Source organism: Pithys albifrons, chromosome Z (genome assembly GCF_047495875.1).
Source record: "Pithys albifrons albifrons isolate INPA30051 chromosome Z, PitAlb_v1, whole genome shotgun sequence".
NCBI classification, from domain to species: domain Eukaryota; kingdom Metazoa; phylum Chordata; class Aves; order Passeriformes; family Thamnophilidae; genus Pithys; species Pithys albifrons.
In genome coordinates, this window is record NC_092497.1 from 32315344 (window position 1) to 32340611 (window position 25268).

The following is a 25268-nucleotide window of genomic DNA, read 5'->3' on the forward strand; positions in this document are numbered from 1 at the left end:
TTTGTCATGTATAACTAGGTCACAATTAACTTTTAGGACAAATCAGGAGGTAAGATTTTATATATTAAAATATGTAAATTTGAACTGTCTCATAGCTTATTCTTACATGCTAAATTACACTAAGATTTATTAATTTAAGAAATTTAATAAACTTTAATAAATTTCATCCTATACAGAATGAACAATCCTTCCAAAGAGGATTGTGGCAACTTTTTTTTAGATTATGTATTTGTATAAATCCTATTGTTGAAATTACTTTCTGCCTTATTGAGTTCTGAAAAGTGGGAGAGGTTAACTGTTTTTCTTTAAAATAAAAATATACCTTGATCATATTTAATTAAAAACAGTGCTATTTCAAAAAGTGCAGGGAAAAAAACAGTGAAGCCCAATGATAAAAACATAAATCCCAAGACACCTGTTAGGTAAATAAAGGTAAGAAAAAGCTGCCTGAAAAAAGACCAGGTGAAAATGATATTTGAGTCCCGCATAGAGAAGCAGTGAAGAGAACTGTTCCTATACCCCACAGGAAACAGAAGACCACAGGAAATACATATATTCCTTCCAAAACCTATAATGGAAGCAGGGCCTGAGCTTGGCCCCTGCTCTTCTATGTTGTAGCTCTGAGAAGAACACACATCAGTGTTTATGGGAGGACAAGAGCTGAGGTGTGCTGCGCATTAGCACCCTCTGTGTATTTGCTATGTGGCACCACTTCCATGGAAATAAAGGCATACAAATGTGCCCTCAGTGATGTTAAGAATTAATAAAATGTGGAAGGTTGAAGATATTTGGACACTGTGTTGATTATTCAAACATTAAATAGAAAAAAAACCCCTCACTATAGTACTTGAGAACTTTCTTTCAAGGCCAGTAAGGGTTTCATCCACCTTTTGTCCAAGATTGATGAACAAGTTGTGACTATTAGAACAATATTCACAAAAGCAGCTAAAATTTAACGAACACAGAGTCTTTAATTATTATGCAGGGAGTGGTAGGGGGCAGGGTTTTGTATGAAATAGAGGTTTGGTCTTCCAACAGATATATTAACCTAAAACATCTGATGGGAGATTTCCACATCTGTCACGTGAAATGTTACAATTCAAGTACAATGAGAGGCATTAATAATTGCAACCCCAGTGTCACTGTGAACTTTGCCTAATGGGACAGTGCAGCAATTGGCAAGTTCATGTCCCTATCAAATAAAACAATGCGAAGTTGGTCAGCAACCTGTGATTGTGAGTGTGCAGTTCCAGGGCAACATAAAATTTTTCATGAAAATTCTCAAAAGGAAACCCATTACTGCCTTCATTCCCATTAATCTTTTCTACACTTTCTTTTCAATTCAGAGAGCAATGTAATGCAAACTGGTAGTTCATGCCCCTTTTTGTGAAGCATTATTTCTGCAAGCAAAAAAAGGAGTGCAACAAACTGTATATTACGTTGAAGAAACAAAAATAACCTCTGCAGTATTTCAAGTGACTTCAATGCAGTAATCATGCATTTGCAAGTTCAAGCCATAACAAACATATTTTTTTATCTGCAAAGAAGCTGCTAGGCAATATCACAGAATCATAGAATATGCCTCATTGAAAGGAAACCACAAGGATCAAGTCCACCTCTTAATCCTGCACAGGACAATCCTCAAGAGTCACACCATTTGCCTCAGATATGCAAATGCTTCTTGGGTAGACTGTTCCAGTACAGAAATGTTTGCTTCCTCCATAAATGAAGTCTTAGAAAAAGAAACAAATACATTTAACATTCTGATGGGGTCAAATGGATTGCCACTGCTTTTTGATTTTTTTTTCCTGTTCCTATCTCACTACTCTGTACCTCTAAATGACATACTGCATTGCCTGAAATGAGCTTTGTTACTATTTACTGACTTCCACTCCTATTTCATGTTGTATCACTGAACAAAAGTAAAATGACAAGACAAATGAGGATGCATACTCATGCCGTATCATGCATGTTTATTTAAGTAGCAAACGGAACTGCCATATTTCATACATTACTAAGTACTCCAGACTTAAGGATTATAGTTTCTTTGTAATATTTCTTCACCAGTGCTCTCCGATATGTAATTATAATAAAGCATGAGACTTGACAAAGTTCTGATGACTGTTTCATTCATGATAACAGTATAAAGGGTAGTTAAAAATAGGTTTTATTTTTTAACAAACTACCACAAGAGAAGTGTCACAGCAAAGAATGTTCATATTCATTTCCTTTTAAATCTTGATCATGAAACATTTAATAAGCGTCATCCTAGTCCTGAAACTTGTAAACATCTGCCCAATTCCAATCGGATCCAACTGCAATTTAGAAATAATTCTTGAAGCTAATGAATTTCAGAGGCATAAATCAAGAGCAGTCAAATATAACAGGGTTACTTGTATGATTAAAAGATTTAAGAACTGCCACTAAGTTAGGAATACTGTTAAACCTCTTCAGTTATTTAAACATCAATATAAAACTAGCAAGCACATTATTAGCAAGAGTTTGTAACATTGAAAATAACTAATGTAGTGAACTAAACTAGTAGTACTGTTTCCAGTGGATATATTGCCAGCAATAAACCTTTTCATGCTGTACTTTGTCTTACAAACCTGAATTCAGCTTCTATTGGTTATAGTAAATACAATGTTTTTATTTAACTGACTTTCTCATGAGACTTAATTTAAGCAATTTCCTCTTCTATCACCAATATAATTTACCAAAGACTAATAAAGAAGTGACTCACGGGAATACCTAAGACTGAGTTAAGTTCGCCTATGTGGGGTGTCTAGGCACTAAATCCAACACTCTTATACAGTGAACCTAGATTTTATTTCCTCAACTTTAGCAAAATCTGGTATCTTCCATGCTGTATAACATTCTTAGCCAAATACAGAGAAGTATACAATCTGTGCAGAACCACACATGTTACTAACAAGTTCATCTATCTTATTTGGTAAGCTAGAGCTGTACAAAAGTTTATACATTTTTGTGCAAAAGTAAGGTTTGCCAGCATCCTCTATTTATATAAGCAGTCTCCACATCCACATGTAATCCCATTGACTTTGATAAGACAACTAGAGCAAAACCAACTCATAAGTTTAATAGTATGAAAACAGAAAAAATTCTCTTCTGCAGGATCTAAAGATACACTTAAAGGCAAGTAAGTAAGCAAATGAGACCAAAAAAATGATCCCCAAAATGACTGTATTATCTAGCATTCAACCCTAGTAAGAAATAAAACATCAACATCATCGTAACTAACATTTAGTATTTCAAAAGTATTACAGCACACCAATGGACTGTTAATTCTAGCACAGGCTCACAATATTCCACTTCAAATAGCTAGTTGCAATCACAACAATAAAAGCAAAACAAAAAAGTGACATTAATTCAGACATACACAGGTGTCTCCTGCTGTACCATTTTTCATAGTGGTGGAAGATGCAAATCAGCTTTCACTGAACTCATTGGAATTTCACTGTATTTCATGGGAGCTGCAATATGATCTAAAGGAAGAAACAATTACTCTTTTTAATCCAGACCTCAGTGGGGCCTACATTTTAGATAAAGTGTAGTCAGATCTCAGAAGCTAAGCAGGGTCAGCCCCGGATTAGTACTTGGATGGGAGACCTCCTGGGAAATGTCGGGTGCTGTAGGTTCTAGTCCTGAGGACTTCACTGTCACTGTCCAAGCTCGCTCGGCCGTGGCAGATGAACCTCAGGACTTAAACGGTGAGGCCAGTTCTGCGCACGCTGAGCCTCACCTAAAAAAAATCCACTGCGCAGGCTGGAAGGGCACACCCACGTGGGGACAGCTCTTCCCAAATCTTCGTTCGTGAAGATGAGCCACACACAGTTAAACTAATTAAGAAGTAATTTAGGCTTCAAAATTACATCACACTGCAGAGAAAAGCCAATAAGAGCTGATATCCACTTCATAACAAAATATCTAAATTTACTGAAACTAATGAAAAACAGTTTACAGCTTTCAGACACTACCCATTTCAGACACTATCCATTTCACACATTTCAAGAACATTCCTTGATGGCCTTCTTGTCTGGAGAGCAGAATTTTACAACCTGAGGGCTGAGCGAATGCTTAGCTGTGTAAATGAAAGAATTTTTTTCTTGGAGAAAGGATCAAAGTTTCTACTGTATATTTCTTTATAACCTTGATATTAAATATATAATACCAAAACACTGAAATAGGGAAAAGATGGTCAGTTAGAATGATAGCAGTGAATTGAATAAAAACCATGTGTTCTTTACAAATGGATTTCTATTTTAATTTTGAAACATTTGTTTTCAGTGTGCTATAGGATAAGAAGCAACAGAAAGATGAACTACCCACTAGAACTACCCACTGTGCAATTAAATGTATCAGATTAATATTTATATTTGTGAAGCAAGAAACGGCAATTGGTCAAACGTCACAAAATTGGAATGATATTTATCTAAAAGAAAGCTTTCAAAAGAGCAGTCTTTTGCAACAGTTAATACTGTCATGCCAGCTAGGGCTGGAGCTCTTGAGCGGTGGTGACAGAACACATCTGGTCTCTCAGCCTTCCAGATATAACTGGGGTACATGCAAATGCACTTCTGATATCCTTACTAAGAAACTATTGAGATTTTCATAAACTGCCACTACATGGAGTATAATACCTTAAAAGTGGTAAAAGCTAATGTGAGTTTTGAGACCACTCTGTAGGTATCTGCATTAGTTGGTCCTTACAGCCAACTGATAAAAATACCAGTGGTTCAGGGCAGGGCTTGGTTGCTCTAAAGATAAAACAGCTTATTATGCATGCAATCCAATCTTAGAGGGAAGAGGTGCTACTCATTTCCAAGAGGGGTAGGGAAACTTTCCCAGCTTAAAGTCCTCCCATTGCTGTTCATTCATGCTTGGTTCACTGGAGTCCAGCACACTCACAAAAGCACTGGATTTTTTTCAAAGTTTAGTATTTGATTTGTTTGCTTCAGTTCAGTTCGGATCAATTACTCAAGATAAGATATCTCATGTTCTGCAGCCCAGAATAGGGAAGGAATATGGAAGGAACAGCTGAATAAAAACAGTCAGTGAATTAAAGTAACTGAAAATATCTCATTTAAAAAAACCTTTTTTCATATTTTAAAGCAACACAAAGATGTCATGTCACTTTTTAAAAGGAGATCTGAAGCACTACAGACTTCCAAGTAACTACTAAACAAATTAGTAGAAACTAAGAAATAATGAATGGACACTTGGATAAAAAAATCACCACTTGTATAGTTTGTTGTTGTTGACGACAATAATAATAATAATAAACCGAGGGAATAATAATAAAAAACACAGGGAATTCTGCCTTACAAATTTATTAGTGTCCTTTGAAGCAGTCAGGCATACAGATAAAGATGGGTAAAGAGATACATTCTGGCTGAACTTCCAAAAGGCTTCTGACAATATACTTCAAAAGATTTCAAGAATTTAAGAACTCACTGCATAAGATCTTTGCAGAACTAAGCAATCAAAAGACTGAAAACAAAGCTTAGGAATAATCATTTATTTATTTACTAAATAGCAATTAGCTTCCTCCTACAGGTGGAGGTCCCTGATAGAATTCTACTGGGTTCCACTGCAGAACGTCTTCTGGGACCTACACTGTTTCATTATAAAAAATACACAAGGAAAATGGAGGAAGCAATGAGGTGTAGATGTCAGCCATGACACATGTAAAGACTGCAGCTGGCTGTCCATGAGCTGCAGAAGGACTGTGTAAAAGTGAGTGGCAATAAAATGGCAAATGAAATCCAATATAGATAGAAGTGGATCAACAGCTGTACAAACCTAGCCTCACACTAAAATGAACTATTATTTTGAGTTGCTCAGTACAATTAAGATGTGATGTCCTCAGGGTTATGGCAGACTAATCCACGGAAACTCAGCTCAGTACAAGTCCCAACAGCAAATGATGTACTAGAAATCAATCCAAGTATGAAGCAGAAAGCAGAGAACATGGCTCTATGAGAATAACACAAGCTTTTCTATTTAAAGACATAATAGACCTGAAAAATTTTCAACTGGGAGAAGAAGTATGAACAAAGATATAGTAGAACTTCTGTATGAAGAATAGCAAAGTAAAGTAAGACTCTTCAGTCTTACAATACAGTACACACAATAGAATTCAGAAGAAAATATCTGAAAACTAAAAAAATCATGTACAAAGGGACAAAAATCATCTTTCACCATCTCTTTCACCAGCCATGTACAAAGAAAGTAAGTGAAACAGACATGATTCTCCACACAGTAAAGTAGCAAACTTTAAAATCCTTGCCATGGAATATTGTGGATGCTGAAAGTTTACTTTGTACAAAAAACCCACTGAGAACCTTTAAGTATGCAGGAACTGTATCCTGCTCAGGCAGGCTCCTTAGCTGAAAACAGCTGAAGGGAGTGTTAGGTAGAAGCATCAGATGCGTGTTTTGTTCATCCTCTCCCACCAAGAGTAACTTAAAACTACTGCCTGTTCCTATGGCAGTAGTGTCTAGACAGATCTCCCAGCTGACTCAGAATGGCTTGCATCTTCAGGGGTCTGTTTGAAAAATGGTTTTTAATGTGAACAAAAATGTTACAGGATTTACTTCTCTATGTCCTAGATGTCATACTACTGGCTTTAGAGGTAAGGCACAGCATGTATTTTCTTTTCTGTTTGGTAGTGTGTCAATATGTTCTATAAAGAAAGGCTCGGTAAAAGAAAAAACAGCTCTACAGGATTATCCAGAGGCCAGGCTACACGTTACCATTGATTAAGCTACATATTTCTAAAAGGATAACATTACCCAATTTTAGGCTTGAACTTTAGCCAGGCAGCACTAATCTCTGACCTTCCATTGCCTAATAAGCACTCTTATACAAAACCCAGTGATTTTGTTATAGTTTGAATGAAGCATACAGCACAGGTTTTAACTGTGACTTGCAGCATCTATATAACTTCAGTTTGGTCACAGAACACAAATCTAAGTGATGCCTGTTCCCTGTTGGCACAGAAACATCCTAAAACTTAAAGAGGAGACAAAACATAATTTTCCCAAAACCAGGCTCTTGTTGATGGCTGTCCCTTTTTAGAAGTATGTCATCTCCCAGGAAGCAGATTCCTTCTATATGGGAGAGTCTGTGTTGAGAATATTTTTGTTCCTGATTTGTTTAGAACTGTATATTCCACGATCTTGCCTGGTTAACATGCTTTTTACAATCTCACCTCTATCATGCAACCATCTTGTAATCCACAAGAATTTCCAAAACAAGCTGTTCTAGCAGTACTTCATGTTGTAGCTGTGATGCTCTTTTGGACTTGCCAATGTTTCACTCCAAACAGTTTTTCATTCTGCAAGTATCAGTCAAATTGGGTCCAGCACGTTGCCAAAGAAACACTTACTGTTTTAAGATATAAATCTTTGGCAAGCAGGATTCAAATTGATCATAGTTTTTCTACTGTTTCATAGGTGATAAAGAGCACCACAGTTCCTCACTAGAGACCACATAACGTATTCACAGCCATGGTTGACATGTATCTCCCTACTTCATGATTTTGCAACTCATTATTTGGACGGGAAGAGAAAGATTAACTGGTCAATCACGCAACACAGCTGCAAAACATGCAAATGTGGTATTGGATATATCTTGCCTGACAAAGAGCATTATTTATGGCATTGTACAAAGCAGTGGGGAGGTTGTATACAAGCAGGCCATAATTTCTGGTCAAGGCAAATGGCTGTCAATCAAAACACAGCAACTGTGATGACTCTAAGAGTAGGAAATCTATGTTCTAATAGGAAACTAAAAGCTACAGAAGCAAAAGTAAACACTGGCCCTGCAAATGAAACAGATGAGCCACTTAAGTACAAGAACAGACACATAATATACTAGCCATGACTTAATTCAGTCTGTAAGTTTGAAAAAACCCCAATCAAACAAAAAAATCCAACACTTTTAAAATTGGTTAATTTCAGACTAGTTTAAAACTGGTGTCAAAAATCTACTTATGAACACATTAAGGTATATAATGATCCAGTCCAATCTAATGCTCTTGAAGATTTTATATTTTGAGCTGGTATTTTTCAAATTAAAATCTTTATCTGTCTTCAAGTACTAGCTGAGTAACAGGACCTTCCAAATTCCTGAAACAGAGCACAAAATTAAACTATGGAACAATGGTAGTAAATAAGATTGATAGATCTATTTATCACAACAGGGTAGCAAACAATTGCCTGACAGAGTTCCTCTAGCAAGTGTTTTGGTCAACACTTCAACTAGTTGCCTGAATACCAGCATGGAAAAGACACCTATTAAACATAATAATGAAGAAGCAGAGATGATATGCAAGGACACCAAGGGACAGGACCAGAATTAAAAACAGACACTGTATAACAAGTCTGGAAATGCCGGGTAACATTCAGCAAAGGCAAAAGCAAGGTACTAACCTAATAAATAATAACCTACTGGATAAATTCAGGGGGGAGAACAGTGGGCTAGGAATTTGGCAGAATCAATCTGTGAACCACAGCAGATCACAGGCTGAACTCTGTCAAGAAAGTCATATGGCTACAGGATAGACAAATGCTGTAATGGGTTATGTAAACAGGAGTGCTGTTCTGAAGACAATTGAAGGAATCCTTATGCTGTACTTGGCTGTAATGCTCTGGAAATTCTTTGATCAAGATGAGGATATCTTAGAAAGACCAGAGTCAAATAGCATGACTTGTCAGTGAAAGACTGAGCTTGGATGAAAAAACCATAAAAGTCCATGTCAGAAAGAAGTAAATGCTACAAATTTTCTGATGTTGCTACCTTTATGTTCATAGAGAAACAAGAAACACAGGCTTTGAACTGCAGAAAAACATAGTTTTGACTTCACTGGAGCAGAGTGTAAGGAGCCACTAGAATTTACTGCAATTGCCTGGAAACCTTCCTTTGCTGAAGACAAGAACCTTAGTTTAGGCTTTGTATCTAAAAATAAGTTTCCTTTTCCTTTAACTGAATACCTTTTTTCTTGTCTTGCAATTTGAACTATTTAGTTTGCAAAATTTACTTGTGCCTCCATCAGGAATACATCTGGAAAATGAAAAACAGCCATTCTTCCCATTCTTTATGATCAATTGACCTTGTTAGACAACAACTTGTCTGTGCCATCACTGGAACCTCAGGTTTGAAATGAGCTAATATTTACTAATCCTTTGTGAGATTTACTGGCATTAAATCTATAAATCCCCAATTAAAAATGAAACAGAACAAAAACCCCACAAAACAAACAAACAAGAAAACACACAAAAAAACCCCAACCATAGAAAACCTATTGGCAAATCACATCAGTATTTACATTATTTAAAAAAGCACATCTGTATATCTAACTGTAACTCCTGGGCCACATGTCTAACTTGGCACACTCAGGTATCTTTTGGCTAATAGTGTGTATTCCTTGTAAGAAGAAAATTGGAGGGACAGGGTGGTCTGTCACTTGCCAAGGGCAGCTACTAGGTTCTGAAAGAGATCAGAAAGGTAAAATTACTGGAAGAATACGATTAGGAGACAAAAGATGTGATCTGAAAAAGTGCTAATTGCTGCCTAGAATTAAGAAAGAAAAAAGAATAGAAGGATCTGAAGTTTACTCCTGCATTAATGAATACAGCAGTTATCTCCCTTGTTGGAGCCACAGTAAGGTATCTTTATCTCCTCCATTCTTCCATCACCTTGCCTTTGGGGTATCAACTGTCTGTTTCTGTTATGCTCCTGAACCATCAAATGAAATCTACTTCTTGATCAAGAAACTCCTGGCACCTAATGACAGCAAAGTAGTCACAATATTTAAGTCAATTGTACAAAATGTTATAAAATGCTAAATCCTTGACAGCTGCCAACAGTGAAAGGAACCTTCCTGAAAGTCAGTGACAGATATTTTGTTCTAAAAGGTCTGCTTTATGCAGCCCCTGCAAGACAAAAAACATGTCCAAGGAGTTGCTGGGGATACATTATATCCCAAACTGCTATATCCAGCGTGTAACTTTTTGGCTGCTTTGCATTACACTACCTTATCGCAGCCCCAGAGGGCTTATGAATCCAGGCCACTGTCTTAAAAAACCCAAGAAAAAAGAACAGATGGAATTTTTTTCACAAGATAAGGATTTGTTTGCTAGAGAAACTACTAATTGCACTTCAATGGTAGGCCAGAAAAGCTTGAACTACATTGGAAAAGGGAGTCAACTCTATGCATTTAAGTCCTGATATTACATATGCACACTACTTTAAAGTCCAGTGAAACACAGGAGACACACCTTATATTGGTAATACAGGAAAGAGAAGATAAACAAGCAGCATGTTAGAGCAATTTGCAGGAAACAGGAAGCAGAACACATAGCCTGGAAAAACAGAGAGTAAAAGAGGATTCTTTCTCTGTTGTGTCCCCTAAAAATTCACAGAAAACTCCTCTTTTCAATGAACAGAGAAGCTAAAGCTCAAAGTTTCCGTAACAAGACATGGAGACCACAGAAATTTGAGAGTAACAAGAGTTTACCAGAAGGTGTGAGCGGAAGGAGTTCTCCATTGCTCACCAGCACATGATCTCAAGACCTCTTTTAACACCCCCTTCTGCCATCTGTTTCTGATTGACTTGTCCAGTCATTCAGGTAGCCTTTGCAGCTCCAACATGGCAATGAAAATGGACTTGAGAGGTATTTCAAGACTCATCTGGATATTCTCCAAGTCCCACCAGCACAAAAAAAAAACCCCAGAAAGTGAAATTCCTTCTGTTATCAGGAATGCACTACATAACAAAACCTGGGAAAATGGATATTGGCCAGGATTTACAATTCAGAACCTTTCTGAGTGTACCGTCTTGTCTCCACTGATCAACTTAATGTACTTTTCAATGTCATTTTTCCACAAATACAAGATTAACAGAATGGTTGGTAAGAGTAAGACCTTCAGAACTTCTCTTTTTCACTACTCACTTCATCTCCAATCACACAATTAACCATTGTCAGAATACTTCTGGTTTGCAACTATCTGACTTCCATTTTAGATAGTTTCACTACCTCTTATCTTTTTAATTAGATTATTTTTTCTGGTTAATTTGTACTGAGTTAATTCTTTGTGTCAGCTGTACCGGAATTCAGATTTAGTTTTTTGCACTTTCTTCTCCTGAGCTTACTTTCATCACAAATATTATACCTCCTGTGTAACTCTATGAGAAAATTCCACTTATGGGTTATCTCTTTCAATGTTTTCATATGAGAAAAATCTGCTTATTGGTTATCTCTTTCAGTGTTTTCATAGCATATTCAATTAAGAGAACTTCTTTCAACATCTCACACAAAGTAATTTTAAAATTCCTTGTAATTGTTTCTCAATGATAAACAGTATCGTGTCATCTTCTTTTGTGTCAAGTATCTTCCTGCTATTCCAAATATAAGCAAAAGTCCTGTTACAGGCAAGTCTAACTCATCAGTCCAGACTGTTTCTGACTCCCTGTCTCCTAAAGTTACTTTCTTCAAAATCTTAGTCCATTAACTCATCTTTACCAAGAGATACAGTCCACAAAAAGCGATTGAGAGGCTTCATAGAAAACAATGCACTTCATTTATTTATAAAAAAAATAGTGTTGTTTTACACATGCTTAAAACTATATATGTTAAAGTGTTAAAGTACAAATGGTCAGATGACAGCCATTTGGAATCCTTTAAGAACTCTGAATTCTCAGATTATAAATTCTATACAGCAACCAGGTCAGACTGATGAAAAATGTGTAAGCTGTAGCTGGGAATAAAAGAACAGACATTAGACTGACTATCAACATACTAATGAATGTGCTGTCACCAAAATACCATTTGGAGATGATTCTTCAAGTGGTTATCAGAAACTGAACACTGATTATGAAAGGAAACCTGGGTAGGACTTTGTGAAAGTGCACACCACTTAGTGCATGTAATGGTAGTGATAGAGTGTTAAGCTCTATGTTGGCACAGCACATTGACATCGAGCACCCAGTTACTCCATTCAAAACAGATACAGGAAGTTCTGTGGAATTTCTTCACATGTGCTTCACATGTGCTTCTTCTTACTAAAAACTGCTTACAGCCAGATGGTAAGGAATTACCCATCAGTCTAGTTCATGTTATTACCAAAAGTTTTCTTTCTCATGCATCCATCATTTAATATTCTTATCTGTCTCTGACTTGCACTCTCCCTACCTGCATAACTAAGTAAAAATATTGGTTTTCTTCACATATGCTCTCTTTTTACCTGTATACCCAGTATTTTCCAGCTTTTCATTATTTTCATTCTCTATTTTCTCTCATTCTAATCTGTATAACCAATCAGTAATTTATCCATTGTTGATATCTCCTAGTTGTATGCATGGCACTTTCACTGACATCTAAGAAACAACTGTGTGTTACTACATTCCTTCCTTAATTCAACATGAGGTTGGATATGCAAAGTATAAAAAGGCAGACTCTGAGTTGGCAGGCCAGCCTGACAAAAGCAAAAAAACAAGAAAAAGTACATCCTGCAAACAAATGTTGCTTATTTGGGCATATAATGGCCCAGGTAGGAATACAGAGAAACACTCTGAGCAAAAAGACATGCATAACACACACACCAAAAAAAAAAATCCAAGCAAAAAACTTTATACTTGGTTTCCTAAAGCTAATGGTTCAGTTTTGACATGAAAGCTTCCTCCACAATTTTTGTGCCTACAACTGGAAGTAGGACTGCCTGCCTACCCAAGCACTTCAAGAGAGAAGTTGGTACTCATTTTTTCTTTAAGTAACTGCTCTTTACACATTGTGGTTTGTGCTACCTCAGTGACATTTTCCAGCTTTTCTCGTAAATTATCTTAATAGACTGTGCAGCTGTCTTTTTCAGACTTGCTGTGACTGGAAACATCAAAATGTGCTTCAAACTTTTGAGTCAACAATGCAGTAAGTGGGAACTAATTCTAAAACACATAATAGGGTCTCACTTTGAGCCAGTTGATATGAAAAACCTACTGTGTACACACAGCTTCATTTTTGTGAATTTCATGTATAAAAGGAAGCCTTCTGCACTTCTGACAGTAAATGCTCATTTCTTACTTGTCAATTCATGTAGTAAAAACTACTATCTATAAAGACTGTACTTGGATGTTTACATCGAAGCATGCAACAAAGTTGTTGATTTTTTAGGCACTTACCTTGTAAATCCTAAATATGCAACTCATATTTGGAGGACAATTGCAAGAAATAACCCGAAAACTGAGTAGACTCCGTCAGAATAACGGTGATGTTAGGATACTTTAGACAGAACTAGCTACTTCTTTAGACAGTGCCCGGTTATAGCAGGGGGGCATTATTCAGTGAGATAGGATCCAGTGCGAACCTGGTGTTTACTCACTTGCAGTTTCTGAACCTGGCTGGATCCAAGAATTTTCTGACAGGTTGATATCTGGATCTAGCCAGTTCAGGTGTGACCCCGGCCCTCTGGTGCGCTCTCCTTCCCTGCGGAACCCCAGTGGCGGCCAGAAGCCCAGCAGCCGTTCCGGGACACCCTTGCGACCTCCTCCTTCCGCACGCCCCTCGCGGCCGCAGCTGCCACGTCCTAGCTGCCGGGGAGACGGCCGCTCACTACAGGACCGCTCCTCTTCTACCAGCGCTTTTGAATCTGCAAGGTGGAGGCAGGAGGGCGCCCGCCGCCGAGCGCAAAGTTCAGCCGCCGCAAAGGTAGCGCGGCGGCGGGCAGAGCGGAGGCGAGACGCCCCTCGCCTACGCACTCCCCTTCCCGCCCCGCTTCACACCTGGCCTCGTAAGAGGAGGCCACAGCCCCTACCCCTCAGGCATATCTGCCCCCGCGCATCACCTCCCACGGGCCACGGCGGCAGGCCAGGTCGGCAGGCGGCAGGGCCGGAGACGGGGCCGGGGTCGGATGACGGCCGCGGGGCTGCCCGTCCCTTGCCCTTGTCCTTGCCCCTGTCCCGGCGGCGCAGGGCGGCGGCAGCGCACCCTGCCGCCCGCCTTGCTGGCCACAGCAGTGGCGCCCGCTACGAAGTGTTTGTGAGTAGCGTTACCTGTCCTATATTGACGTATCCATATTTGCTCGCTATCCTGTTGGCCTCCGGGAGTCCCCCGGTTATCCGCACAGCCCAGTGGTTGGTGTAGAGGCGCGTCCTGCAGGCGGGCAGCAAGAACCCTAGCACCAGGGTGAGCCGCCAGAGAAGGTCCCCGCCGCCTCCGCCTCCCCAGCAGCAGCGGCGCTTCCAGCCCATCTTCTTCTCCTCCAGCACACAACCCCCACAAAACTTCTTCCTTCTTCCGAGGCGCTTCTCCTCACCTCCGGGCGGCACCGGCGGCGCGCCCGCCGAAGTTACCTCGAGGAGGAAACTAGGAAGAGCTTGGAGTAGTGCATTGAACCCCCCGGGGGTTAGATAATAAGGGATTGGCAATACTGGTTCTGATCAGTGATCACTTCTGTCCTCTCTTTCCGCCGCTCTCTGGGAATTGAGTAACTTGCTCGGGAAGCTTCTCTCACAGTTCCTGAGCGCCAGCTTCTCCCTCTATCTCGAGCTATATGGGAAGTCGTCTCTTCGCCCTCTCTCCGCGTTTTCCTCCTCTCTGACTTCCTTCCCCTGCCAAGCGGTCTTCTATCTCCTCTCCCGCGTCTGGCTTTTCTCCGCCTGCACTCCCTCCCCAGGACCACTGCAGCTCCGGCGACAGGCGATGTGTGACCGTTGGCAGCTGAGTGCCTCAGTGCACTCTAACTCGGCCGCCTCCCTCTCCCTTCTCCCCTCCCTCCTCCTTCTCCTCCGCCTCTTTTCCCCGCCCTAGCTCCCGCCCGCCCGCAGCGCTGAAGGTCAGGGGAAATGGCAGCCGCGTCTGGCTCGCATTGCGCTTCTCTCTCCGGGCCCGGGGTGCCCTCGAACGCTGATGCTTCACGCCCACCGGACTGGGCGGCCGCCGCCCCGCCGGCAGGGCTGCGGCAGCCGCGGCAAGGTGCGAGGCCTGCGGCAAGGCCTCGTGCTCGGCACTGGCCGCGGCCTCCTGGCCTTGCCCTCGCCGGGCGCTCGGGGCGAGGAGGGGCCGCGGGAGAGCGCCAGCTGCTCTGGTCTGCCGTGTCTGCCCTTCCGGCTCTGGGGGAGTGAGGCGGCGTACCGGGCAGGGCAGGAACAGCCCCTCTGCCGCCTGTCTGTCAGTTACAAACTGTCGCATGTAGTCGCTGCCTGCATTTTACAGACATGGGATGTTTTCATTTAATGCAGAGCTTTCCCCCACAGCCCGTTTGTCCGTGGTCACACCATCTTCAGAAAGAAAAGTGCGTGGCTGCCACTTTGACAGAGGAAGGGGTGGTCCAGACACAGATGGGAAAGACAGCCTTCCCAATGCTCCCTCTTCCCTGACCCCGTGTAGCCTTCCAACAGTTCTGCAACCCTGCTAGGATGCACTTTCGGCAGCAGAGCACCTGTGGGCCTTGAGAAGATGTGGCTGGTCATCTGCAGCTGGCCCAGGCACTACCAGTACTGTAGATTGCTGGCAGAAGTGGGAGAAAACTCATGTCTAGTCAAGACCAAGCTGTTCTTAGAGCCACAACAATATCTTGCAGATCTACTCATTTGTTTGAAAGTTAAAATAATTGTTTATGGAATTCTGTCAAGAAATTTAGATGTACTGTGAGGATCCACTGCAGGTTTTGAAGGAATTTGGACATGAGAAGTACTATTGCAATTCACTACTGTAAATGTTGTGGGAATTTGTATTCTGAGGAGCCCCAGATGTAGGCAAAGTGGACTGATTTTGTAGGCAAAAGTTAAATTCTTTACAGAAAGTCATGCAGGAACATGGAGTTCCTTTTTTCTTTCACCAAAACTTGTGCACCTACCTTTAAAATGGATGTTTTCCTAATGAAATAGAAATAGTAAAATACAGACAGCCAAAGCCACATTTTCCACTTGAAATGATTCTGTCTTAATTTCATTAATTTTTCCCTTACACATTGGTATTATACTAGTGACTAACATCTTCCCACATCCTTTGATTGTTTTTGAAGGGGAGAAAGCCGGGAAATATATTTTCTACATCCCTGTTTCATGTCTCCAAAAATGGGTTTGCCAGTGACTTGCTGTTCTCTGTTAGTACTTTTTCTGGTAGTCTGCACTACTCTTTGCCTTTCTTGTTCTTTCCCAGCCGAAAAGTCCCTCTGGCTCACCAGCTCAGGCAGCATCTTTACTGTGCTGTGCTTCATGCCAGCTTTACAGCACTTTCCTGTGGTTTGCAGATCAGTGCTCCAGAGATGTGCAAGGCACCCTAGGGTCATGATTAAAGAGGAAACCACAGAAGGCATATAAATCCAAGGAACATGGCAGGTCAGAGTCCTCCAGGAAGAATTCCTGCAAGCAGATGTGCTGCCCCCTGAGGACCTTCTAGTGAACGGGGGATAGATGTTCATCTTTGGAGTGGAAATGTCTTACCATAATAGATGAAAAAAGAGAAATCTTCAAAGCATAGAGGCTGTGTCAGGAGGTTGTTTAGAGGTTGCCTAAGCTGGATAGTTTGGAATCCAAGGAAGTATTTAGATTTCCTTAGTTTCAAGAATAATTATTTTTACTGTTTTTTATAAACAGTGCCACTAAGTCACTTGACAGCAGACACCATATAGTCTAACTTGCTGGTTCACAGTTCTTTGATCAGCTGTTTTCCATGCTTCAGGCTTGCTTCTGATTTTATGTATTTTAACTTTAAATGCTTTTGAAAAGATTGAAGTTTTGTAGCTTTTTGCTTGTTTGGTTATTTTAATAAAACACTGTTTTAACATAGGATCAGTCATATTAGTATTTTCTTCCTTAGCAAATATCTATCTCCTTATCATTTGAAGTGGGATCCCTGTTTTGAGTACATCACTGTTCATTTGAAAAGCCACTATGTATGTCCAGATTTTGAGAAAGTTTTCACCTGTACATTAGACACTGTTTTTTTTTCATTCACCACCCAATACTTTGAGATTGCTCACCCTCACTGTCTCACAATTTCTAGTGTGTAGACTGTAGGGTCTATACACCTAGCCATGTGTATAAGAAGGCATGACTTTTTATTGCTGTTCCCACTTCTTATTGGTCACTGTGGGAGTGAACATGATAATTGACAGCAGTCTTCAATGATCTTGCTAGTAATGCACGGGAGGGAAGCCTCCTTTTCTGAATGTAGAGGGTGAAAACCATGGGTGAAAGTACTCAACTGAGATGAAGAATCTGGGGCAGGAGAAATTAAGGCAGAGAAAGAAATTGGGATAGGGATTTGTCAGAGCAGTCCTCTGTCAAGGTGTGCTCCAACCCAAGCCTCGGTTTCCCCTAGTCAGAAACTCAGTGATTCTTGTAAGAAAATGAACCGCAGGATCCTTTTTTCTTGTCTGTTAGTAGTAAAGAATGAGAATTTGGGTCTGGGCCTAGTGAGTCTGGGCTTTTTGTGATCATTGATAATTGGACTGATGCTGCCTTATTCATGTGCTACTTTGATTTCATTTTGATTTCATGAATAAGGTTGCACTGTCCATTTTTCTATTCTGTTCACCTTGTCATCAGAATGTGACTCGTACCTTTCCATCTTTGATTGTGTTTATTGTCTTTTTTTGAACAGTGGCTCCGACCTCTTAAATAGTTATGACCATACTGGCAGACAGAATTTGATAAGACACTAGTATTTGTTACAAAGCTTTCTGAAGAGACTCCCTCTGCTTGTACTGATGGCTGCATCACCATGCTTGTTTGCCATCTTCCCATTTGTGCCAATGCATCTCTTTGGGCTGAAATCCAAACTGTCATTAAAATAATGGTAACTTGTATATTTCTTTTTATTTTCTCTTTTTACTTTTTTTTTTCAGAGATCTAGTTCACAGTGCAAATATCTCTATTAACTTTGGTGGTAACACACAGTGCATATCTAGGATGAATGGCTAATGCATAGATAGAAAAGAAGAATGGTAGAAGCAGGAAAATTTTCAGCTGACATTAGTGTTTGACACAGTGTCCTGTAACACTGAAGCCTGAGTTTCTTTCAGAAGAACAACTACATATTTTCCTTCTCCAACTTCTGATTGGATTGTAAAGTTTCCATCAGAGAATCTCAAATATATGGACTTAAGTACAAAAGTTCCATTTCTAGTATTGGGCTGTGAATTTGAACTATGGAAATTATCCTAGGCCCCTTCAATGTGATGGTAGGAAGATCTTTTTTTCTGAAATTATCTGAGTAAATACATCCACATGAAAGTTGAGATTTATTTCACCCAGTTTCACTGGAGTTAATATACCAGTTAACTTGTTTCTAAATTGTCCACTGAGCCAGAATTACTGTAACTACCCTTTTCTATAAAACTGACTCACCTATACTGTATCTATAGGATTTTTTTTCCTGTTATAGTGTCATAAAAGCCATCAAATGCTACTATGATTTTCTCACACCCATATGTTGGTAGCATATGGCTGAGATAATATTCTTGCTAAAAAAAGTGACCCACTGGCAAGTGAGAATCCAACCCAATTTCAAAAACACTTTAAAAAATAATAGCTAAATGTCCTTACCCAAAGAGAAAAAGTATAATCTCACATCCTCCTGCCCTCATTTCATGAGCTTTAATTGGACTGGTTCTGTTTGTGTGCTAAACCTTCTCAGAGACTACTGCAGACCCTTCACTAGCAGAGCTAGTATTCAGCTTCTTTAGACATGCAATTTTCTTCTGAGCTCTTGTTCCCTTATCTTTGTTCATGTGCTGCACGAGGCTACTGTTGTTACAATATGTACATAAAGTAACTAACTTCATTATCGTAGGATAACTATACTTAATATTCTCTACCCTCTTGTGAGAGGAAGCAGAAGTCATGTCTTTAATCTGTAAGAAAACTTTTCCACAGAATAATGTGTAGAAATAATAGTTTAAGAGCATCCTTTTTAACTTGAGGATCTCCACTCCTTCCAGTACAACTCCTTTAAATTATACTCCTGTATTTCTTCGCATGGAACTTGTTTAGTGTATTGTTGGGTCTTGAATTGAAAAAGATCTTCTTTACTACAGCCTGTTCTAACAGAAGAAATGACCTGGAAGTGTTGAGTTTTTTTAATGGGGAAGAAGGCTGGAAGAACACCAGCCTATAATTTAGAAAATGTGGCAAGTTTTTGAACTCAGTGTTCTAGACAATGAAGAAGTTGGGAAGGGGTATGTTAGGACATATAGCCTCTATTTCTTTGTGATTGAATAATAAATACTTCTGTTATAATTCTGTCATAATTCAGGGAGTTTAAGTTCATAGTTTTTCTCTTAAGATACCATTCACCAGATTACTTGTTCCTGAATAGTGAAGAAGTCAAAGGTTTTAGCAAACAGAAAAGTAGAGACCCCACTGGTGGGACTGTATGTGCTCTTCTCTGTCATAGTAGTAATTGAACCAATGCCAAGACTGCAAAAATGAAGTTCCCATTCATTGTTCATTAGTTTTAAACAAAAATAGAAAAAGATTCAGCTATGTTTGATACATCCTGGCAGACTTTAAGTCTGAAAGGAAATGAAGGGCAGAAACATAGACACCAGTAAGAAGAGCCCAGTTACAAATACTGTGAGTGCAAAATTTTTTTTTCCAAAGGGATGATGCTGATTGCATAACTCAAAAACTCACTCCTCTGTGTCAGTTTGCTAAGGAGACAATTCTGGTGCTTCTTTTACAGTGGACAGACAAAACACACATCTTTGCATATGCCTCTGTGCTCTGCCTGCAGAAGAGCAGAGGTGTACTCTGACAGTTTCTGTCAGGGCCTCTTTGGTGTTCTTTGATGTGATGCAAAGGGCAAAAAATCTATTGGTGAGAGGTCTTTCCCAAATAGTCTCCTTAATATCATCCTTGTGGGTTCCTTCTAACTCAGAATATTATGTCATATCTTTTTCTTCTTCCCCCCTTTCCCCCCTCCCATATCTGCAGTCTATCTTCCTTTCATTCTCTGCTAGACTTTCTGCTGGTGGGAAGATTCTTCTGTTCCCTCTTTGCTCATCTTATCATTTCTCCCCTTCATTCCCAAGAGGAATTTCATTGTGCCTGAGACATCTATTCTCTACAGTTTACTCTTGGCATGTTATTCTATATGCTCATCTCTGTTTCCTATGAAAAACAATGCCATTGTAGCTGAAAGTTTTCATGAATGGTAATGACCATGATGGCATGTCATACAGCATTGCTGAAAAATCCCCTCTAAGGTATCACCTTTTCATGATAAAGAATAACCTAGTGCTCTAACTGGTACTCTATGTGCAGTCCTACAGTAACGGTAACTGAATCAGAAGTTAACAGCACTGGTGAGTCTTCAGCACAGTGATGTTTATGTGTAAACTATCATTGCAGGAGGCAACCTGTGAGGGAGAAGAGGAATCTGGATGTGTTTTGCTGCTCACTAATTCACACAACTCATTTCTTACAGAAAGTTCTGGGAATGTTGTATTTTACATAAACCTCCTATGTGTCCAGTTGCGGTCACCTGTGCATTTATTGTGAATGTAGTGCCTGGAGAATTATAACAAGTGAAATTGTAAAATCTATAGCCACAAAACATCATCTGAGTCTTAGGTTTAACTAGATTCTCAGTTGTTTATCTACAAATCGTTTTAGATAGACTTTTAATTCTGTTATATTGTGTTATATTACAAGAATAAGAAAGAAGGGCATAGGAGAGAGCAAAGGTAAGGAAGGAATGAAAGAAGGAACTAATAAAAAGAAAATAATTACCAAAATGAGGCTAGACAATTTAACTCCCTGGTCATACTTCAGGCTGAAATAGGTATTGTTTTTAATAACTAATAAGAACACTGTGCAACTTTATTATGTGGGTAATACATGACTTATGAACTCATTAAATATTAATTTCCTTACTGTTAAATGCCCCAGTTTTGTAAATTATCCCACAGTTCATGAGGAAATTAGATTGTTCTGAAAAAAGTTTCACTCATTCTGGAAGAAATATAAAAATAGAATTCTAGTTCTAAATTACATCAGGTTCTTCTGCACTCCTTAACATGCCACTTTCTTCCTTTCTTGTTAGTCTTAGTTTCTTTTTGTCCTTTGTGTTCATTCCTTAGTTGGGTAATTCAGAGCCACATATTTATATGTTTAATTTTTTGATTCAACAGCTGAGCAACTGAAAAGCAAACAGAGCAAATGAGAACATTTGCCAATATACTTGTTAAAAGTCTGACACTGCTCTGTGGCCCTTTGCATTTACACTGTTTTTCTTCCTGCTGTAAAATGCAGATTATTTCATGAAACAAACATGAGGTAGGGACCTGTTTAATGTACAGAATGTACAATTTTGATAGCAGTTCCAAAAAACACTACCAACATCCTAATTAAAAAGAATAAGGCATCAATTGAGAACTACTCTGAATGTGATATTGCTTGCATGTTGGAAAGTGAATCAATTTTTGACAGTTCTGCAGGTCATAGTTCTATACTTTAATATTCACAATGGAAGTAGTGTATGTATAGTTTATGGGTTCTCACCACCAACAACATACCAGCTTATTATGAGCATCTCATTAATGCAGCAAAATCGTGCTTGCAGATATGCATACTATATGAAGGTGACATTAAAAAATAATTTTTGAGCAATACCCAGCAAATAAGCCTTATAATCATCAGTTTATTTTCTGGGAATATGGTTTGGACAAGGTCTGTGGGACCTTGAGAGGCAGCACCTTAAAATGTTCAATCCAAGCTAGCTCTCCCTGAGAGGTAAAAAAGACTGGACCTTTTGAAGACCTTCTTCCAAACAGAAGAGTCATTCTTCTACCATCAGTAAGTGCTTTACACAATCAGTTAGAACTTGCTAGCATGGATGGATTTTGGTATACCCTGTGTCACTTAGTTAACTTTCTACTTCATCCATCCATCCATGAAGTAAACAAAACCAGAAAAAAGATAAGCTTTCCCAGCACTAAAATTATAAGAAATGACAATAGATGGACATTTAGTAAAAAGTAGAAGGAACTAAATTCTCAGGCTTACTTCCAGTGTGGTAGAGAAGTGCAGCAACATGCAATAGATAGTTGCAACTGCTCATTTTTATGTTCTTGGTCAACTCTAGTTCTGAACAGTTTTCGGGTTAACTCCATGGCTGTATGTCACTCTGTTGTCATCACAAGAAATAATCTAACTATACATGAGTGTATAGTGAACAGTATCTGGCTCACTGAATCAGGGTGATGTGTTTCCAGCATACTTGTGGGAGGGCGTTGATTCAAGTCACATAACTACCATACTGGCTGATTATCTCTGGAGTGGGTCCAAATGTATTCATTCCTGATTCAGGTTCTTTAGATGCGCAGACACATTTTGTTAACACTGCTGCAAGACAGTCTCAAAATTACAAAAATGGTGCAACCATTTTTGAAAAATACTGTTAACTCCTACTTCAGCTCAAGGAAATGATGCTTAAATACTGCTGTATGCATTAGGAGAACAAGAATTCCCTCCTCAACAGAACATGTTTTGTTTAACACCAGTGATACCACAGGTGAGGATGATATGGAAAACCTAAACACAGCAGGGTATATCTAGTGTCACAGGTAGATGCTGTTGGGATGAGAAGTTAATATGTTGTGCTGGTTTAAAGGTGAACCAGCAGGGGAAATGAACTCACCACAAGAGAGATTATAAGTCAGAGCTAAAATTTAATAATAATATTACAATAACAACACTGACACACAAGGGAGATTGCTTTCAACTCACAAAACCCCAGCAGTATAACCCAGGGTTCCTGGGGCACAAACCCAAGGGGGTTTGTTTGCCCTTGTGCTGAGACCCCTGTGGTTCCCCCAAGTCCAGAGCAAAAGGAAAAGAAAAACCTGTTGGTGCAGGCGAGGGCTGTGGTCTGGGCGAGAGCGGTGATCTCCTGCTGTCGAGGTCCTGCTGCTGCTCTGGATCCGATGAGAGGTTACCGAGGTCTTCTTACCCACCCCTTATGTACCCTCAGGGAGCTCTCAGTCCCTCCCCCTGGGCGGGGACTCACACAATGGGTGATTAACTCTGGGATCCAGGGGGTGTTGAGCTGTTGATGGCCCATTAGCAGCTCCGCCCCCTCAGGCTGGGTGTGAAGTGATAATGGCTCCCTGGGCAGCTGCTGCTAATGGCCCATTGACCTTGGGGAATGAATAGAGGGGGTAGAATACACAGCTTTGATCACCCCCACACAGGGTTAGCTGGTCCCTCCTGCTGAACTAGGACATATGTAGAAGCCGGCTGTAGCAACTAAATGTCTCAAGGAAACTTTTTCTTAGATAATGAAATCCATTCACAGTGTGTGACCTGATAAAACTCAGAAGAGATTACCAGATTTATTCTTGGAAAGGGAAGAAAGTGAAACTCAACATCTGACTGACTCTAAAATTGATGAAAATGTAACTGTTACTTCAAAAGTTTTATCTCCAGATGTTCAAAGAAGTATTTTTTTAAGATAACTTGTTGAATAATTATGTCAGAAAACCACCTCTAAGTGTACATAAAACAAACTAAGACAAAATCAGAAAATAGTTACCTTCAGAAATATAGCTGGACTATATGTGAAAAACTGCTGAAATCATGTGAGCAGAATTCTGGCTTTACTATGAACTCATTAGGAAAACTAGGCTGCTGAGCTGCCCCTGGAGCAACCAGGGAAAGCAATTTGAGGAAATAGTGACTTAAAATGTACTGGGTTTATACCAAGTGCAGCATGAAGTACCTCAATGCAACAGCACAGCTAAATCCGAGACATATTTGATGTGTACTATTGCATTGCTCTTTGCCCTTTCTTCCTGTGCATATTAGGAGAAGACCATGAAAATGACAAGCCTAATTTGAGGCTATCTTGTAACATGAGCAGTGAAATTAAACCTTCTTGAATCTGTTTCTTCCAGCAAGACAATACAAAAAGGCTGTACTATGCTGGAGGTTCTCACAGTATGAGCACTGAAGCTCATTGTCAGACCTTCTTAGTTAAAATATTCATTTCACATTTGGATGTGGATATATCCCCTGTCTGTGAGCTATTAAGGGAGGGAAACAGAGAAGATAAAAGGCTGCATACCATGCACACACACATAAGATATATTTTTGCACTCCCACAACTAACAAATAATAAAACCAATTCTGTTTAGCCTCATAAATATTTTCACCTGATGTCTACAGGGAAAATTCCATATATCTAAAAGGCAAATTTTTCAAGGTTTTCCTCTTACTATATTGAAATGTTGTCTAAAATGTTTTGTAAACTTATGTATGTTTGCTGCTAATTGAGCTCTCACATGCAGCTAAGTGGTTCACATGGAAGATAAAATATCTGTGCCATCATGTTTCCTTTAAAGCTATGTTTAGGTATTTTTAAATTTTTGGATGCAATTATAAAATGCAATTGATATGCATGATCTTTTTTATGAGTGGTTAATTGTCTGACTCCATTTCTTTTGTAAGGTTAGAAGATGCCTCAGAGTAACTTACTTGTTTGTAAAGCTTCTGTATAATTCTGATGCCCGGACATGATACTTTTGTTTGCTTCATAGGCAATTGGCAATATTTTCTTAATAGCAATATGAAAATCAGCACTAGAAGACATGGTTGACAAGACAATAATCATGTTACAGATGATATTCAATCTTTTGATTTTCCTTTTAGTTGAGTATTTGAGGACAATACTCAGGCCTTTAAGTTGTCTTTTGTGGTTTTGTTTGGGTTGGTTGGTTTTGTTTTATGGTGGGGTTTTTTAGGTTGTGTTTCTTTTTGGTTTTGGTGGCTTTTTTTTTTGAGGGAGGAGGCCTGGAGTACCAGAATTATACTTGTAACTGTGCCTTGCAGGACAGTGCGTTTTTTAACTTGTTAACTAACACTGTTCTTCAAAGATCTGGATCTCATATGGTATCTAGTGTGACTGAGGATAAATTTTTAAGAGGTGCCTTGTAAGCTCATATTGTGTTTTATGTCTTAATTACTGACTTGCTTTTTTTTTTTGTTAGTGAGACAAGGGCTACATGAACAGGTGCCTGAGACTAAGATCTTTTCCTTGTGCAACCTTTACAATGCAGACTGCTTTATATTTGCTTTTTGTGTGTATGTGGTGCTTCTCCTCTGAGTCACAGTTAGGTTTAGTTACCCACTGTAAACCACTTTGCAGAGATCAGAGGTTTATCAGTGTTTGCAGAGTGTGCCATCCTCTTCCAGCCTGGGAAGCAGAAAAGAGAGCATGGGGTTCTGTTGTGATGATGACCTT

The 25268-nt window shown here is 39.5% G+C and overlaps 1 protein-coding gene across 2 annotated transcripts in view; it reads right to left on the reverse strand.

The window, feature by feature from the left end:
• The window catches only part of PCSK5 (proprotein convertase subtilisin/kexin type 5), a 199014-nt gene extending 184255 nt beyond the window's left edge, over nucleotides 1-14759 (reverse strand). The window contains exon 1 of one of the 2 annotated variants that reach the window (XM_071581350.1): nucleotides 14072-14759. In XM_071581350.1, coding sequence (XP_071437451.1) covers nucleotides 14072-14269 — 198 coding nt within the window. In that variant the 5' untranslated portion in view covers nucleotides 14270-14759. Of the gene's footprint in view, nucleotides 1-13401; nucleotides 13605-14071 lie in introns of those variants that run through there. The other variant, XM_071581351.1, reaches the window with a different exon arrangement.
• Between the last annotated feature and the right edge of the window lie 10509 nt (nucleotides 14760-25268).